The sequence below is a fragment of the Juglans microcarpa x Juglans regia genome, chromosome 2D (assembly GCF_004785595.1).
Source record: "Juglans microcarpa x Juglans regia isolate MS1-56 chromosome 2D, Jm3101_v1.0, whole genome shotgun sequence".
NCBI lineage: Eukaryota > Viridiplantae > Streptophyta > Magnoliopsida > Fagales > Juglandaceae > Juglans > Juglans microcarpa x Juglans regia.
This window is the reverse complement of record NC_054596.1, coordinates 37,274,154-37,293,325: the sequence shown is the minus strand read 5'-3', so window position 1 is coordinate 37,293,325 and position 19,172 is coordinate 37,274,154. Positions and strand designations below refer to the sequence as shown.

Here is a 19,172-nt window from a genome sequence, read left to right as displayed (position 1 = left end):
TGATTTGAAAGAAATTGTAAAAACAAACAAAATGTTACATGTTGGATTAATTCTAATAAATCACTTAGATCGATAATTATTGGATTACAAAATATTATCGGTTCATTTAACAATCATCCGATTTGTTATCATCACATATGGTTAAGTAAAAGAAGAATAATGGTTTCTTGCAAGGTACCGTTTAATAAAATTGTAAAACCATCTCATCTAATCTAATCATTATAATTTTCTCAAACTTCTAAATAAAATATAATAAATAATTTAACTTTTTTAAATATCAAAATAAAAATTATATTAAAAAATTATATTCTAACAATATCTTATTTAACTTTCATTTTACCTAAACTCACTATCCAAACTAGGCCTAATGAGTAATATGTGACTGAGGTTGTTAATTATATAGCAACACATTACTGTGAGAAAATGATTTTATGTTCAATCTGCAGATTGAAACCAAAGAGAAACAGGATGCTGGAAGTAATTGGATCACTTCTAGAAAAATAAAAATAAAAGCTTCATTGCAACCTTTGCCATTAATAGAGTCCAACTAATAGATAAAGCAATGAAACATGGAAGTTTTCTTGTTATATACTAAAATTAAAAATAATAATAACTAAATAGCCTAAGAGCCTGTTTGGGATTGAGTTTGAAAGTTTAAAAAGTGCTTTTAACTATTTAAAAGCTCTTTTAAAGAAAAAATGATATGTTTGATAAATTTATAAAAAGAGTTTTAATCACCTACAAAAGTTGAAAATCTATTTTTTTTTAAAAACACCAAATTGAAACTTTTATAGATAAGCTCATGCAGATAACTATATATTTTTAAAAAATTAATGTAACTAACTTTAAAAGTGTTTTATATACATGTTTATCAAACAGTAAACAGCTTTTGAATTATAGAGCTTATTATTTACATTATAAGCTATAAGTTTTAAAATTATAAGCTATATTTTCCATTACAATCTCAAACATGCGCTAACTCTTATGCAGTTTGTGCAGTTTGTGGGGGCAGGAAGCCTTTAGCTTTGAGGCTCTCCACCGCGTCCCGAACAGCATCTTCAACAGGAGTGAAGACCAGACCCATATCGATTAATCTCCTCGCTGCATCTTGGCATGCCGTCAGTCCTGGCTGCGTTTCCCCAGTAAACCTGTAGCTAATTCAAGTTATGAACTTCCGCCACATGGAATCATATGTTTTTCTATTAAAAAAATACAAAAAGTGGAAGACTGAAAGGTCAAAATGGCTGATAAAGCTGGATGACGAGTTTGATAACTTGTGTTCTGTTCTTGAGAGCAAGTGGAGATGCACAACAATAAGAAGTATCAATTGATGCGAGTTGAATAAAGAAAAAATTTATTTATCATCTCAATTATCATCATCCTCTCATCATCCCATAATGTGACATTAGATGATAGATTTACGAATGAAATATAATAAATGACAAGATAACTTCATTCTCGGTTATCAATACACTCATGCAGGTTAATCACTCTGCCGAAATGAGTTGTACTAAACTTGGTACAGAGACTTTTCTACACACCCGTGACATCCACACTTCGAGCATGATTCATAGCGTTTGTGAGTTAAGTGTTAGATCTTTAAATCAAATGAAAATTGAGATATCCTTGCAATATGCATGTGAGATAGACATGAAATTCGTGCATAATCGTTATTAGGACCATTATATATGTCAACCATCGATTAACTGACAGGATTGACCAACCTGTATCTACTTCTACTAAAAAACAAGCAAGCATAATTCAGCATAGAACATTAAATATATTCACATGCAAAGGAATGTCATATAATCTGCAATCACTTGAATCTAAAGACAGTCTTCAACCCAATCATAAACTTTATTGATACAGGTATAGAAACTCAATGAACTCCCCTTATAAGAATCATACAAAAGATTTTCATCTCATACAGCACAAACAAAAACATCCAAATTATAGCTCATATAGAAGCACCCAAATACTGACAGGCAATAATGGAATATGATTGCAAGAAGAAGGGATCAATCATGTTCATGTGACCATAATTGCAAGATTCCTTATTATTGAAGAGTGGGAAAAAACCTTGGGCTTTCTTGTGCTTTAAAAACTGGGTTTTTTCTTATTATTGTTGTTCTTAAACACAATTCATCAGCACATGTGCTATTGATCATCCTGAGATTAGATATTATCAGTGAATTCATCAGAGCTATAAGAGATTACGTGGAGTGGATGGCTTCATTTGTGGGTGAAGAGATTGAGTTGGTCACTTTTAGTGTTGCAAGCCATATCCAGTTTCTACAAAGCTTTATCTAAATTGGTTGTAACAAAATACTTCTCTCGGTATATTTCGGGTGGTGGCTGAGCATCCACAGTATTTTTTTCTTTTGACAATTTTTTCGATTTATCAACAAAATCTTTTTGTGATTTAATTATTGCTTTATATTTTTTTACTTTGTAGATTGTGAATGCTTGTTTAAGTCTGTGTCTATAGAATGTTTTTAGTTCACCTCACTTTAGTTGTATTGTTGGATCTGTCTGCAATTTTCAAATCTCATTTCCAATAACAAAGTTTTTTATTTACTCCTAGACATGGATTTTGGGTATGATTAGCCTGCACATATCAAATATGCAAAGTCATAATACTTGAATTGAGGGATTTTGGTTTAAGCTACTAACCTGTGGATAGGATACTCGGGGAAAATTTTAGAGACTCTCTCAGCAAAATCACCAAACTGATAGATACCACTGGTACACAGATATCTGCCGGAAGCAGAAGGAGTCTCAAGGAGCAAAACTTGCGCCTTGGCTACATCTCCAACATGCACAGCCCCCAGCCAGTGATATTCTTGAGTATCCTGCGATCCCTGTAGCAAGTTCAGCAATACTGCACAGCTCGCATTCAAACCAGATTGCAAGAGTGGGCCAAGACATGTAGCCGGATGGATGGCTACAACATCTATTCCGTGCTTCTCAGCAAATTCCCAAGCTGCTTTCTCCGCCAATGTCTTCGACACTGGATACCATTTCTACCAAGCCCAAGACACAAGGAATGCATCACAAAATTAGAAACACCGTTTAACTAATGCGTATCGAAAAGTGTGATTATTGAGCAGACCTGGCGAGATTTGCAGTAATCGAGGTCGGTCCAGGAGGACTCGTCGAAGGTTTTGTGCGGGGGCCAGTTGGGGTTGGGAACCAGAGCAGAAATTGAAGAAGTGAGGACCACGCGCCTCACCTTGGACCTCAGAGCAGCTTCCAACACATTGAGGGTGCCCTGCACAGCAGGCAGAACTAGTTCCTTTTCGGGATCCTTTGGGTCCTCCAGCGTGCAAGGCGAGGCAACGTGGAAGACACCCTTACAACCATCAACGGCCTTGCATACTGCATCCAGATCCAAGATGTCGGCCTCGTACACCACCAGGCGGTCTTTAGCTCCGGGAAGAGCGAAGAGGTGGGAAGGATCGGAGCCGGGGAAAATGGAGGCGTGGATGGAGGAGTAGCCAGAGTTGAGGAGGGTTTTGACCAGCCATGATCCAATGAACCCGTTGGCTCCGGTCACGCAGACTGCCTCCTGCTTATGCTCAGCCATATTTTTTCTTCTTTCTTTGCTTTAATTCTGAATCTATAATTTTTCAGCCTGCAAATAATCAGTTTATTTTCGAAAATAAATAAGGTGAACAACTTCGCCACGGTTTCTGTTTTTCATTCAAAATCAAATTCTTTACACTTCACAACAGAATTCATAACAATCGGATAAGATATTTTAATTCAAACTTCATGCAAATCTGCAAGTCCGTGATTTGTGCGAACTATCTTATCTTACAGTTTTCTAATATAGGTGTTATTACGATCACGACACCTTCCCAATTGCCCTCTACCATCCTCTTCATTTACCCAAAAAAATGTACAAACGTTGAATAATCTGGATTTAAATGCAGAGAGGGGAGGGACAGAGCAATGGCGAAAAAAGAAAACAGATATATATATATATATATATATATATATATATATATATACACACACGCGCGCGATTAACTACGAAGAAACATGAGGATGCAATGAATCGTAGGCCAGACTGTGAATGTGTTTGTGTTAACAAAAGCAAGCCAATATTATTGACCATATTTGCCCAAACGCTCGCTCCAAGAAAATTATGAAAAGATGATGACCTAACACACATCAATACTCTCCCAAGCATTCATCAATCGCCATAGAACATTAAACAGAAATAATTCTGTAACACACCAGATCTTGAAGAGAAATCACCCATACGGATAAACTCACTTTGAGGGGAGTGCCTCCTGAAAGAGATGAGAAAATAGAGAGAAAAGATAGGAAAGGAAAATTTAGGATTTCATAATTTTTCTGATGTCCTCCACTGTTGCTACAGTGTTTCATATAACAGAAGCCTACAACACTGTAGCAACAAATTATGTGTAGACTCGGTATCAATCAGTATGGTGCCCACTGATTTACAATCCTTCCTTTCACCCTCATCGTTCTTTGGTTATGTGATCCAGTGATTGCGTGTAGTGAAATTTTAGGGTTTGTTTGAGTTGTTGACGTGTCAAAAACAGCGTGATTTTCTTCACCTTTCTCACACACTTCCTCCTCAAGGCCCCCACTAATGTCACTATCCAGCAACACTTCTTTCTGCAAATACGGTTGGAGTTTTGACATCTATGCTAGGGACCCATTTTGCATCATAATGATAACTTATCCCTTTCTCCCTTATTTCTTTCATATGAGTTTGGCTTATTTTATGGATGGGAAAGGTTGGCTTGTTTTGGTGGTTTTTGATGGTTTCGGATTGGTAAGTGTTTGGTGTTTTCAAAATTCCAGAGTCAGGTGAGTACACTACAGGAAATTTCCCTTCTCGCAAGGAGTGAGATCTCTGCATTTCCCATGTTTTCTCGCAACAAATTTTCAAAAATTGCAAGAATCACTCTTCACTAATCAGTCAAAAGTAAAAAGTCTACTCAGAGGAGTTTCGGTGAGAAATCATGGGCAGCTGCAATTGCTGCAGCTAACTCAGCCGACTACTCTCACAACAAACTCGCCTTGTCAATTTGGGAGAAGGGCAATTACGATGAGGAGGCGTCGCAAAGTTGGAGTCATTTACAGCGATTTGCGAAGCTGTAAAATCCAATATACTGCAATTTTAGGAATGGCAGTAAGAAGCTTTGTTCCCATTTGCGGTGAATTCGTAGACGCCGTATGAAGGGATTTTACATACGGTGAAAGAGCGAGATCCCCGCAATTTGTTTTGATTCTACATGTGGTGAATTCGATTACCACGCCGCAATCTCAAATATTCTACATGCGGTGAGCAGATGTGGCGCAGGAAATGCCAAATATCACCGCTTGCTAAAATTTACAGTTGCATGGGTTGGATATGTGGTGAATAAATGAAAAGAACCCACTCGTAGAATTAGATCAATGGGTTTTGCAAACGCTAACTTCAAACAATAGTTGAGAGCAAATTTATGAGTTTTTGGAATGCATGCAGCAACGTTATTTGAAAGCTCATGTTTTAAACCCAGTTACGTTTGCAAATCAATCGATATATGCAATTATGGAATAAATGTTTAAAATATTGATTATTTGCCATGATGATGATCAACAGGCCGTGTGACTCATGAATTTGCCAAAAATAAATTACAAGCTTGGAGCAATATTATATATAATAAGAGTTAGGGAAATAGCATATATTAGCATATAGCAGTACTTCAAATCTATTTAAAAATTTAAGATGAGGTTCTCATTCCATGCATATCGATGATTCTTTATATAAATTATGGAATTAAAGAAAGTTAGACACAAAAAAGACCTTTACAACTAATTTTTGCAATACTTTGTAGTGTTTATTAATTTCTTAACATCTTGGTGGTAACAGGATCTAATTAGATTAAGTTGAATTACATTGCACTAACTCAGGAAAAAATAAAGAAGATCAAAAAGAAAGAACTCTAAAGAATAGTAACGTACGTAACCAAGGAATAATTGAATCTTTCTCAATAGCAAATTAATATATCTTTGAGATTCCTCTCATTTTGTACTCTGTCAAACTTGTATTTGAGGACTTTTATTTTAGATTTAATATAAATCAAACACCATATATTTTGTCAATAATTTACATGTACATTGACATCCAGTTTTCATACAAATAAGCTTGAATGTGAACATTTCATTTACTTTCACATCATACATTATAGTAGGATCCTAATTGTCATGCAATTGCTTAAATTCCTAAAAACGTCTACTACCACTAATTAACACATGAAAAATATGTGCGTCTCATAGGAATTGTTGTCAACATGGCTATACATTAATTTAAACCTGGGAGTGAATTCATATATGTAGCATCCAGCAAGCTCATTGGTGCATTAAAAAATTCTACTTGGCTGATATCAACATTTGAAAGCTTATATCTACCTTGAAAATACACATGCTTCAAATAATTATTGATGTGCTTCAAGTAATTAATGATGTCTAACTACAAATTACAAAGAATCAACCAAAAACTAAACTTATGACAGTCATTGCATGTACAAACTAAAGAAGACAATAATTCATGCCAGTCATTGCATGTACAAACTAAACTTATGCCACTCATTGCATGTACAAACTAAACTAAGCAAAAGCCTCCAATAATTCATTAAAAAATCTGTTATATCATCCATATTTCATAGGAAAACAGAAGATGCATCAAGCAGTTGCATGAATTTTTCCAGTTAAATGCTCTAGGCTCAAGAATAAAGACCCTTATGTGTTTATCAATGTACAAACATAACAGTTTTGAGGCATGAGCTCCAATAGGAGGACATATCAACCATAAACCAAACTCACATATTTTGGTTTAACAATGGTCACAACTGATCAACCATCTGTAGGGTGGAGAAAATTTTCAGCCCTATTTATGATATAAAACTACATAATAATGCACACACCTAAGCACAAAATGGAGGACCTATCCAAGTATATGCAAGCGTGATATGATATCCAAGTATATGATATGCATTACATTTTCAAGCACTACATTTGAGGCTATATGATATGCAAGTATATAGCCTATCCAAAAACATGGGAATGAATGGTGGAAATTACCACCTAAGCCCAAAATTCCAACAAATGATATCTTTATGCCATTTTTTTTTCTTCCACACCACCAAATATATAAGTTTAGTGCTACCCAGTTAGTTTTCTGAAGCCAGATAATTATGTATGCACGCAAGGACTAATTTCCATATGATATAAAGAAGAAAACACCAACATTGTTTAAAAATTCCCAATAACGACAAGCCAAACCTCACTTCAATTAAAACAAATTCTTGTTGACCCACACCATAAATCCCATTTAATAAACAGGCTTATTTTTTAAGTTTACCTAAATACTCTCAAAGAGTGACCCAATGACCTATTCTTGTGAAGAAACATTGTTAGACCTAATTATACAAATCTCCCAATATAATGTAAAACTTGCTAAATTCCAATACTAGCCAAGTTATTCAAATGACAACAGATGATTAAATATCTTAAACTTTACATGCATATTCAACATAAATCTCTACCTATAGTCTATTGCAAAAAAAATTACCAAACATTTCTTTATAACTAGTATACATCTCTCAAGTTGTAGGGTTTTAATATCACCAACATCATAACTAATCTTATAGAATATGCATAAGCAACTCATTTAGCCATTGGAGACAATACATGCAGATGGAATGGGTTTTAAAGCATACTTACAAAGTTTTCTCACAACTTGGGTCAAAGTAATCCCACCAAAATATTGTAATCCAGGACTTTTTAGAATTCCACCAAGCAACATCCAGCAAGTATAACTAACGTCAAAATCATGCACAATTTTCTAGACAACTAATAAATAAAATATGTACCTACCAACAAAAGTTAGCAAAATATTAAAAAATCTCAGTTTATCAACCCATCCAGCTAAATATTTCCTAGAATGTCTCTATTAGACACTCTTTCAAAATCACTGTCAGGTAGGTTCATCCATAAACATAAAGATCATAGACATACATTTTTAAAATATGATTGGAATTTAATCTATTTTCCTAGTTTAATGAAAGCAGCTCAATAGCCGAACACAATTGATCAGTTCCTCTTTTTCTTGTGTATCTACAGCATCCCAAGTATTTTGAGCCATGGTTGCATGATGCTTGATAATCCATGTTACCTTTGTTGTAAAGAACACCGCATTCTCACATTATGGTGCCCTCTCACCATCATTAATCTTCAAATAAATGAGACCATGCTTACGAAGTTTCATAAACTTAGTGCACCTAGCTGGTCCACGACACCTCCGCATTGGTAGTTTCCCTGCCATTGACATGTGGACATCAACGAGTAACAAATAAGAATCACTAAACCAACTATTGGGTCCAAAACCATTGCTAATTTCTTGTATTTGGACCATTGCTAATTTGAGGAAACTCAGTACCCAAAACCATCTCTGGAAGCTGTGTTGAGTAGTCCGATGATGAGTTTTGCTCAACCATTCGTGTCCACCTACTAGGTTGCGACTGAGGTGTTGGACCACTCCATGTGCTCCCTTCACTTGCACGTATGTGAGTTTTTGTCATTCGGGCATGTCCACCAAGTCCTCTTCTTGTTCCTCTCATGGCAAATCAAACTTACAATTGATTGGAAATCGATTTTATATGCAACTGTATTGTAAAAGCTTCTGTCATGTGAAAACCAATAAAGAATAGGGTGATCATCATGAAAATGCAACATTTCTACAGGCCCTTACTTCATCAGCACATTAAACTATATTTTACTAACTATCTACATTATCCACACAAGCAAGGCCATTCAAAAGGTCTACTTTCTTTCTTTCTCTATGATAAAGCTGAATGATGCATAAATAAAACAATCTTAGGGATAATAAGATTAAAGCATGCTGGTAGACTCATAAAGAAAACTTTTTTCATGAAATCTGAATGGCAACAAGAAAAGCTTCTGCAATTCCATTCCTGTTTGGTTTGTGGTTGTAGACAAGTTGACAAATGTACTCAGTATCATTTTATGCAGTTTACTAAACTGGGTTTATGGATTTCCCTTACAATTTCATGTCTATTTCCTTACATTTTCCTTACCATCACCATATATGTACATACACTCAGTTTATTAAACCCCCAGTTTAGCTCTATTAATGAGGTGAAATAAGGTCATGTCACAAACTATTAAACTGTGCAAATCCATATTACAGATTTGTGAAATAAGTTATGGATTTGAGAAAATCTCTAAACTGGCTTCTTCACCATATTATAAGCTTAGTTTGCATATTATTAATCCCCAATTTGTTAATGAAACTCTGATTTCACCTCAGCTGAGAAAAGGAATAAGCTCAGTTTAGTTTAGCTTCACCCCAATAATGTGGGGAAATAAACTCAGGAAACCAATTTTCATGAAGCTAATAAGTAGTGGCATCCACAAGAAGCTACTTATTATAATAAGTAGTGGAGATTTTATCAAAAGAGGTGGTAGGAAAATACATACAGTGGGCCTCGTTTGTTTTCGCAGATGAAATAAGATGAGTTGAGATTAAAATTAAAAAGTTGAATAAAGTATTATTAGAATATATTTTTTAATATTATTATTTTTTTTTATTTGAAAAAATTGAATTGTTAATTTTATTTTGTATTGGAAGTTGAGAAAGTTGTAATAATTAGATGAGATGAGATGAGATGAGATGTTTTCTGAAAACAAACGAGACCTTAGTACTGCTTAAAGGTCAGTCTGAATATCATCAATGTCTCCAATAGCCTCCACATTCATCTGCGCCTTTGTCACCCATGTCTAAACAGACTTCTTTTAAAGTAAACAACTCTCAACTTTTTGTGTACTGTGCTGCTTTCGTGTAGTGGGCTGAAAGTCATGAAGTGACTTGCATCTGGTAGACTTTTAAAAGTTAGGCTAATTTCCCTCCAATTTTGGCTTCTAAATATTTGGTGATCCTGCCTATTACCAACTTCCCATCACAAAAAGATATTTCACTATTTCGGTCCAATGGTGGGACCCATGTACACATCGTACATCAACCATTTGTCCTTCTCTAACAATTAACAACCAGTTATGTACATTAATGTAAAAAACTTGATTCTCTTGTTCTCAGGCCCTTCAATGTTATACCATTTGGATACAAAGTTGATCATTAAATTAGATACATATAAAAAAAAAATACATATATGGACGTTAGATTCTCTAGTGTAAAAAATACATATATGGACATTAGATTCTCTAGTGTTTAATTCCTATAATTTAATACTAAAAAATTTCAAATTACATTTGGACAAATATCAAGATAATTTTTATATTTCACTATATATGTTATTCAATGGTGTAAGCTCCCAACCCATTTTCGTATGCTATTTTTTCCATACCTTTTTATAGCTTCCCATACCTATTCATAATAAAAGAAAATATTTAACGTCTATGCATCTGATGCAGGAGGATTCAAGTCAGATGATGCTAAACTTTCCCGCAGCACGTTGATGGCGCTGGGTACCTTGAGTTGACAATTCAGCGTAAAGATGATAGGAAACCGTGATCGAGCTTGGCGTGCACGTTTTTCCAAGGCAACGAAATGATGTTCTCTTTTTTTTTTTTTTCCTTTTATGGTAATTATGGAAGTGGTTTTGAACCCTCATTGAGGTAGATTTTTGCGTTGATTACTTCTCTCCTTTCTATTTAATTTTGGTATGATTATTACAATTTTGCTACTTTTAGATAAAATTTTATCTCTTATCGATTTATAGTTATAATGGCTTGGCTTGTGGGCTGATTTTTGACATTCTTGGAAGAGAAAATTTTGAATTGAACATTTTTTCTGTATTTTTGGGCGATTCTCTTGTTCTTTTTCCAAAAATTATCTGTTGAAACTAGCAAGTCAGAACAATCACTATTCTATCTGGCCCTGCATGCCACCTTTGTATAGAAACTAATAAAAAAACATACATACCCATTGGTTCCGGGTTGAACCCCGATATTTTTTTTAAACCTACATGTTATGGATATTTTTTGTTTAAGTAGCATTCAAACTCTATTTATTTAATTTTATAAAATAAGATTGTTTATATTATTTATGAAATAATATTACCTATTGTTTATATGAAAAGCACATATAACAGTGTTTATATGATAGTAATGTAGTATTAGAATGATTTTATAAAATCAAATCAAATCAAAATCAAATCAAATCAAATTGAGAAGAGGAGTTTCCAAAAGGCAGTCCTTCATGTAATTAATAGGTCCTATAAATGTACATAAAAGACTTAAAAAGTTGATAGTGTAGAACGGTGATGATAAATATTAAATTAGCATATATAGATGAATGAACGTGGGTATCACCATATCACAAATTGTAATGTTCATCAATCATCTTAATATGTTGGAAGTAATATGGAGGTTGCCAGCCTCAACTTTTACTAGTTATTGTTTCCTAGAAAACAGAGCAAGTTGAAGTAGGTAATATGGAGGATAGTGGTCAATATGCATACAATTTTCAAGAATCCCAATTTTTGCATGATGATACATTTTGCACTAAAATTCAGATGATCACCATCTATTAGTATTAGGACTCTATTTAATTTCCAAGAATCCCAATATCAAGTACATATCCATGCAGAAAAGTTGATTTTACAGGAAGTATTTCATACACGTATACAAAACAATAACATTTGTTTCCATGGTATGGTCACCTGACTAGAGTAGATGATTGAGCATGTGTTATATTAGACACAAAAAAAGTTCCAGACTAATCAACATCCAGATATTCAAACTCTTCCATTACAAATTTACAAGTGAAATGTCTTATTCAATTATCTTCTCTATCAGTTTAAGCTTAAACTAAGCCATAAACTCGGTAGCACTATGGACTTCAGTTATCTTCCCTACCAGTTTCAGCTTATATAGAATAAACTCAGTAGCACTGTGGCAAAAGAAAGATGCAATGTGTGAGCAAATAAATAAATGGAATAGAAATAAATAATCAACTAAATATAATAAATGGAGTAGAAATCATATATGTTTTGACATAAACAGCTCATTTCCTTATCACAAACCTTAGCTATGCACATAAAATCTCCATCAACAGACCTATTTGAGAAATAAAAAACAAAAACACTTTATGATTTAGATACTGATATACAATGCAATGCAAGTAAAAAAAACATTGTAAATACTTTTTCCACTAAAGAATGAGGCAAATGGAAAAGGCATCCCTTGCACTTCAGTATACGAATACATATGCAAGCAGTAAAATTGTCATTAAGGTTGCAGTGTTCATATCCAAAAAGGCTAAGCTAGCTGTAATTAGTTTTGATAAAATCCACTTGGCGTTGCAAATTACTTAAACTCATCAACAGGATAATATCTATTTATCCTTGTTTTTTGTGTTTTGATGGATTAAAAAATGTATTAGAATAGAAAAAGGGAAGGGAACGATATCAGCATCCTAAGTCTAGAAAAAAAGAGAGTTACACTGGAGACAAAGTCTAAATCTTGAAATTTTTAATGTTCTAACAATGAAAGTGATGTAAAACCTCTTAACAATGCTGAGGTTGAAATAAGATAGGGCAATTTAAACAAGGGGGACATAGTACAATCAGAAGCCATGAATCAGATGGGAGCCTCCATTGACTCACTCAACAAGCATTGCCAAACTTCAATATATATATATATAGTCCAACATATATATAAGCTCAGTTTGCACATTAATTTCCATTAATAAATCAGTGCATATATATACCAGTACTTCCCCCAAATTACTGGGTCAGTGTTTCTCGAAGGTACTTGGATGCTAGAGCATGTTATCACCAAGAATAAAGAAGCAGCTTATACCACCACACCATTTATATGGGTTTACATTCAACATGCCCATGGGGAGTGTTGGAGTATATGTGGAGACTGGTTTTGGAGCTAAAAAAGATATTTGCTGAAAGTTGGCTCGACAGTTGGCTCGAGCCAAAGTTCGCTTGACATCGCTCGACATACCGCTTGAGCGAAGATCAAGTCCGAGAGTTCGCTTGAGTCTCTCTCGACACTCCGTTCGAGCGAGACACAAACCCTAGTGTTGCTCGACACTCTGCTCGAGCCAATGTTTGTTCGTTCGAGTCGCACTCGACACTCCGCTTGAGCGAAGTACGCAGTTTTTGCCAGATTAGGTTTATAGCGCCACTCACTATAAATATATCATATTAGACTTGTGTTGGACGGCCTCAAACATACTTTGAGAGAGAACAACTGTCTTGTGAGTGCATATTGTGTGAGAGAGCAAAAAGCCTTAAAGAGTGTGAGTTAAGATTAAGTGATTGTAATCTCCTCTAGTTAATAAGATTTCTGCAGTTCTGTGGACGTAGGAAATTTGCAGAACTACGTATATTGTGTGTCGTGCTCTTGATTGTGTTGCTTTTACTTTATTTGTCATCAATGGTGTGTGTGTTTTGCATAACATTTCACAACAACTGGTATCAAGAGCCAAGGTCGAATCTGAAGGAGAATGATGGCTGGAGATAAAGTGAACGCACCCAGGATCGAGAAATTCAATGGTACTAATTTTGGGTACTGGAAGATGCAGATTGAGGATTATCTCTATGGGAAGAGGCTCCACCTTCCATTGTTGGGAAAGAGCTAGAGAGCATGACTGATGCTGAGTGGACCCTGTTAGATCGACAGGTTCTAGGGCTTGTTTGGCTAACCTTGTCTAGAACAGTGGCACACAATGACATACATGAGGATGGTTGTGAGTAGTTCAGTCAGCAAGACAAAACTGAACTACGATGACATACGTGACATGGTGCTTGCTGAAAAGGTATGTAGGAGAGACTCAAATGAGTCCTTGGGTTCAAGATCTGCCCTGATTGTTGACAATAAGGGTAGAGGACATGATAGGTCAAGCTCCAAGAGCAGGAGAAATAGCAAGATGAGATCTAGGTAGCAGATTACATGCTGGAGTTGTGGCAAGCCGGGCCACATCAAAAGAAACTGCAGGAATCAAGAAAGCTCTAATGATGATGCTATGAATGTAGTGGTAGAAGAAATTCAAGATGCCTTACTTCTTACAGTGCACAGTCTAATTGATGATTGTGTGTTGGATTCAGGGTCTTCATTCCATAGCACCTCACATCGAGAAATCATGCAGAATTATGTTGCTGGTGATTTTAGGAAGATGTATGCTGCTGATGGAGAGGCATTGGATGTAGTGGGAGTGGGTGATGTACACATCACACTTCCAAACAGGAGCGTGTGGACTTTACAGTAAGTCAGACATGTTCCAAATTTAAAGAAAAACCTTATCTCTGTGGGACAGCTTGATGACAGCGGTTTTGCAGTGGCGTTTTCTGGAGGAGCTTGGAAGATCACTAAAGGTGCACTGGTCCTAGCATAATAAGAGATCTAACTCTTTGTATTTAATATCAGGGTCCAGTGATGTGCAGGGAAATACAAGAGTGCAAAAAGGTATGCTTGATTGCGCAAAACATGTGAGAAAGTCAAAGGGAATCAGCTTTGCCGCTCCTCATGAAAGCCTGTGAAAGTTGGCTAAGGTTGTCAAGATCGGTTCGAGACCAGATACTCCTGGTGCAGTGGGAGTTGTGAATCGCCTTGTGGATGTGCTGACTAAGGGCGATGTATGTGGAGGACTGAAGTCGGGATTGACTTCAGTGCGTCTTCTAACTTAAAGACGGGAGCTGTGAGCTACAGAGATGATAGGGCTTGGCTGGAAACAGTGGCTGGCATGTGGAGACCCAATCTCCAAGTGGGATATTGTTGGGGTATATGTGGAGACTGGTTTTGGAGTTGAAAAAGATATTTGCTGAAAGTTGGCTCGAGCCAAAGTTCGCTCGACATCGCTCGACATGCCGCTCGAGCGAAGATCAAGTCAGAGAGTTCGCTCGAGTCTCGCTCGACACTCCGCTTGTGCGAGACACAAACCCTAGTGTTTGCTCGACACTCTGCTCGAGCCATTGTTCATTTGGTTGTTCGCTCAAGTTGCGCTCGACACTCCGCTCAAGTGAAGTACGTAGTTTTTGCCAGATTAGGTTTCCAGCGCCATTCACTATAAATATATCATATTAGACTTGTGTTGGACAGCCTCAAGCATACTTTGTGAGAGAACAACTGTCTTGTGAGTGCATGTTGTGTAAGAGAACAAAAAGTCCTAAAGAGTATGAGTAGAGATTGAGTGATTACAATCTCCTCTGGTTAATAAGATTTCTACAGCTCTGTGAACATAGGCAATTTACCAAATCACGTATATTGTATGTCGTGTTCTTGATTGTGTTGCTTTTACTTTATTTGTCATCGTTGGTGTGTGTGTTTTGCATAACATTTCACAACAGGGGAGTTACAAGAAGAACAACCAACTAGCCTTAGGCCTTGATTGCTGTACATAATAAAGATTAGACAAATAAGAAAACAATGAGACAAAGTGCAATTATTCCAAGCCCATACCACACCAGGAATATTTTATTATATGTGTTATCAAATATTCCACTACACAAAGCCATGTCTAGATAAGCTAATAAATTTCTTTTATTGCAATAAGGCCATCATTTATTGCAATAAGAAGGTATGCTCACAGTTATAAGACAGATTAAGAGGAAGATAACAAACCAAGAATGTTTGAGGAGGTTCAAGGTGAAAGGGAAGATAAGAAAAGGATGCACATGTATACCTCGTGTAATCTGACCACGTATACATGTTTAAGGAGCTTTAAGGTGGCAACCTCCCTCTTTATCTACAACACCATATATATATATATATATATATATATATATATATATATAATATACATTAGTAAAAAGAGAAAAACATTGGTTACTATCAATGGAGTATTCTGATTCAGAGTACACGATTTTCACCAAGCCAATTACATAGGAAACCCATAAACATAGCCAACACGAACCCATTCATTGAAGGACTCTCAACAAAAATATTACCTAGTTGGTTATTATCAATGGAAATGAATGAATCCCAAAAGAAAAATATTAGACAAAGTCATAATCAACATGAATAGTATCAACTCTAGCTAGCTGTGGATTTGTAATTGGGAGTGCTTGAGGATTGATACATATGCTGCATATGCATGCATTCTACTTAATTAGCTTAACTTACGGGAACTAATTCATAGCTAAAGATCAGATAGTTTCTAAAAAGTATATTAACATATATATATATATATGTATATATATATATAAGCTCATGCTAATTAATCGTATCCTGCACCAGAGAGTAAAAGAAAACTATGCATTTCCCTTTATAACAATTCTATTATAGATTAATCAAGTACCTGTACCACCACCATAATTACCATCTAAAATTCGTTTTTCTAATTAGAAGTTTATTTGAGACAGTACCCGTATTATAAGTATAATTAGATGAACATATATAAACCAATATTATTGATAATGGAGTAGTACTGGGTGTGTGTATTTATATATTTATATATATATATATATATATATATATTATATGGGCTTGGACATGTAAAAAACTTAAAATGCATTGGAGCCATGAAATTAGATTTATGAAAAACCAGCTACTCATTTATGAAAAACTGATCAAAACAATCCTTGAGCATCAAAGAATTCCTAATGTAGATCAAGCACGCATTGCAATTTTACATTATTTACAACAATTGAACATAAAAACCTAGATAAATACAAATACCCAAAACAGAGAGCTAGAGATAGACACGGAGTGAGTGAGAGAAGTATCACACAGATTGAAAGGAGGTGGCACGCGACGGTGGGGCAGCCTTGATTGCGGAGGAAGAGAGAGGAACTGAGTGAAAGTTATCAAGAGAGAGAGAGAGAGAGAGAGAGAGGGAGAGAGAGAGAGAGAAAGAAATATACGAATGGTGAAAGATGAAGAGAGAGACAGAGAAGACTTACTGGCCAGGCGAGGTAGGTGGAGAGACGGCGTCCAGGAGGTGGAATCAGATTCACCAATGGAAATCAACGGGTCACAGAGAATACAAAAAGAGTATCGGTGTGAGGAAGGAGAAATAGATTTTGCAGAGAGACAAACAGTGCTTTTACCTTCATTTAGATATTATGGACTAATGTGGCGATAATAATGCCGCTGCAACAGGATAATAACCTGTAATTTCACAACTGTTCATGACAATATCTATTGCAGCGAATTTATAGTCGCCACAATTTGTATCTGTAATGGCGAATTTAAAAGTCGCCACTAGAAAAATGCGGCTATAGTGAAAATCCTCTGTTACGTCAAAAAATTGCTTGCAGAGAATTCTTTTGGCAGCAAAAACTACTTTTTCTTGTAGTGACGTAGTTTATGCTAGATCAGGGGTTTCTTTTGGACAAGTTAACGTTTTCTTCTTGTATTTTGTCTAGGTTATAGGTTGTGGTTACGTTGGTGGGGTTGAACATTTGTACAATTAACCGAATCTCGTCCCTTAAGCTGCTAAAAAAAACTTAATTTGTAGGTATTGAACAGCCCCCGTAATCTATTAAATAAGGTTTCAAACCTTGCCTAGTAGTCCTCTACTGTCCCAATTTGCCTCAATCTAATGAGGGCTTCCATAGGGTCATGCATTAGGCCCGAACCTAATCAACAGTGCCTTAGTGAATGAGTCCCAACCTCGAGTCTGGACAGTGTCTTCCATTTCTTGGAACCAAATGAGGGTTTTTCCCTCCATGTGAAAAGAGGCAAACCTCGATCGATGATGTGGCAATGTGTTATGAAAATGAAAAAATTGATTAGCTTTGTAAATTCAAACTGCGGGGTCTTCACCATTGAAAACAAGAAAGTCCAATCTCACTGTTCTAGCCTACACCTCGTCGAGATGTGGTTGTTGCAGTTGCTGGTCTTACTGATGTTGATGTGGATGGGTTTGTTTATTGTATTGGTGTTGCTAGAAAGGTTGTTGCAGCTGCATATTTTCTGAATCCTGCCTCAACTATTCACTTGAAGAAGAATCTCTAGGGCTGACATGTGGATTTCTTTTCTGTATTTCACATGTTAAAATAGCTAGTTGTTGTACTATTGCTTCATTCTGCCTTTTTAGCTATTTTGGTGTCTAGGTGTGAGAACTTTGCCTCAGTTGATTTTTTTCAGCTCATTGTACTGGGATTCTGATGATTTTTTTAGGGCAATGAGCCCATCTTGTAGCTGGTTTAGTCTTGTCCATTATGTCATTATTGTAATTAGTGGCGAGAAATCGGTGGCTCTTGATACCACTTGTAACACACCAGATCTTGAAGGGAAATCACACACATGGATAAACTCACTTCGAGGGGAGCGCCTCCAGAAAGAGATGAGAAAATAAAGAGAAAAGATAGGAAAGAGAAATTTAGGGTTTCATTACTTTTCAGATGTCCTTCATTATTGCTACAGTGTTCCATATAACAAAAGCCTACAACACGAAAAAGGCCACAGACCTTGTACATGACTGGATAAATAACAAATATCTAAAAGCAAACAAAACAAATAAATCCAAAGGAAGATAACAACCTAGGGACAGACCCCACGACCCAGTGCACACTAACCCACTACTGATAACTAAAGAAGGTAATCGAATTTAGATAAGCCACGAGCTAGGCTCCCAAACATCCGGCCCACGATTAGCCCAGCCCTTCAGTCAACTGAACTCAGTTGAGTTCACTTCTCCACTGAAGACTTCAGTTCACTCCCCACGTGAGTTAGGGCTTCAACCTTAACTCCTTCCAGAGTCTTCCTTCCCAGTTGTTCCTCTCTTCAGCCGACACATGCCTTCCTCCACCATTCCATGGTGCTCGATGGTGGACTTGGTTACAAATTCATTTCAAGTGAAAACTGAAGGAAGTGGGAAATGACGTTGTGGACAATCTGGACAATAGAAAGATTGATACCTTGTAAAAACAAAGAGAAATGTGAGTAATGCTAGATGTAGTTTTAGATTGTGCAAGTGTTGTGCATTCCTTTTGAAAAAAAGTGAAGTCTACTATTAAAAAATTAATTCATTCTCATGTGGGTTCTATATTTACTCATTTTTTTTACAAGGAATGCATCGCGCTTGCACACTTTATGACTGTAAATATCATTTCTTTTTTTAATGCAGAAAAGTTTCAACTCTAAACCCGACCAAGGTATTCAAACTCTAAACCCAACCAATGTTTATGGTTGTAAGTTTTTTAATCATCTTT

At 35.9% G+C, this 19,172-nt stretch overlaps 1 protein-coding gene across 5 annotated transcripts; it reads right to left on the bottom strand.

Annotated features, from left to right (window-relative positions):
• Positions 1 to 497: 497 nt before the first annotated feature.
• Positions 498 to 18,412, bottom strand: LOC121250281 (cinnamoyl-CoA reductase 1). 5 transcript variants are annotated; one of them, XM_041149359.1, is made up of 5 exons: positions 18,279 to 18,412; positions 3,113 to 3,619; positions 2,674 to 3,023; positions 982 to 1,148; positions 498 to 628 (listed from the first exon to the last, which is right to left on the bottom strand). In XM_041149359.1, the coding sequence occupies exons 2-4, from the start codon at positions 3,584 to 3,586 to the stop codon at positions 983 to 985; spliced, it is 990 nt and encodes a 329-aa protein (XP_041005293.1). In that variant the 5' UTR covers positions 3,587 to 3,619; positions 18,279 to 18,412; the 3' UTR covers positions 498 to 628; position 982. The 5 variants fall into 5 exon arrangements, with proteins under 5 accessions (XP_041005293.1, XP_041005296.1, XP_041005298.1 ...); XM_041149362.1 differs by having other exon boundaries at positions 3,113 to 3,634; positions 18,279 to 18,409; XM_041149364.1 differs by lacking the exon at positions 18,279 to 18,412 and adding an exon at positions 18,240 to 18,254 and having other exon boundaries at positions 3,113 to 3,634.
• Between the last annotated feature and the right edge of the window lie 760 nt (positions 18,413 to 19,172).

Bases quoted from the DNA above. Each gene is read 5' to 3' on its own strand.
- LOC121250281 (XM_041149359.1), bottom strand. From the start codon at position 3,586: ATGGCTGAGCATAAGCAGGAGGCAGTCTGCGTGACCGGAGCCAACGGG. The intron at 3,024-3,112 runs GTCTGCTCAATA...TGGGCTTGGTAG, and splicing joins ATTACTGCAAATCTCGCCAG to AAATGGTATCCAGTGTCGAA. The intron at 1,149-2,673 runs GTTAGTAGCTTA...AATTAGCTACAG, and splicing joins CCCGAGTATCCTATCCACAG to GTTTACTGGGGAAACGCAGC.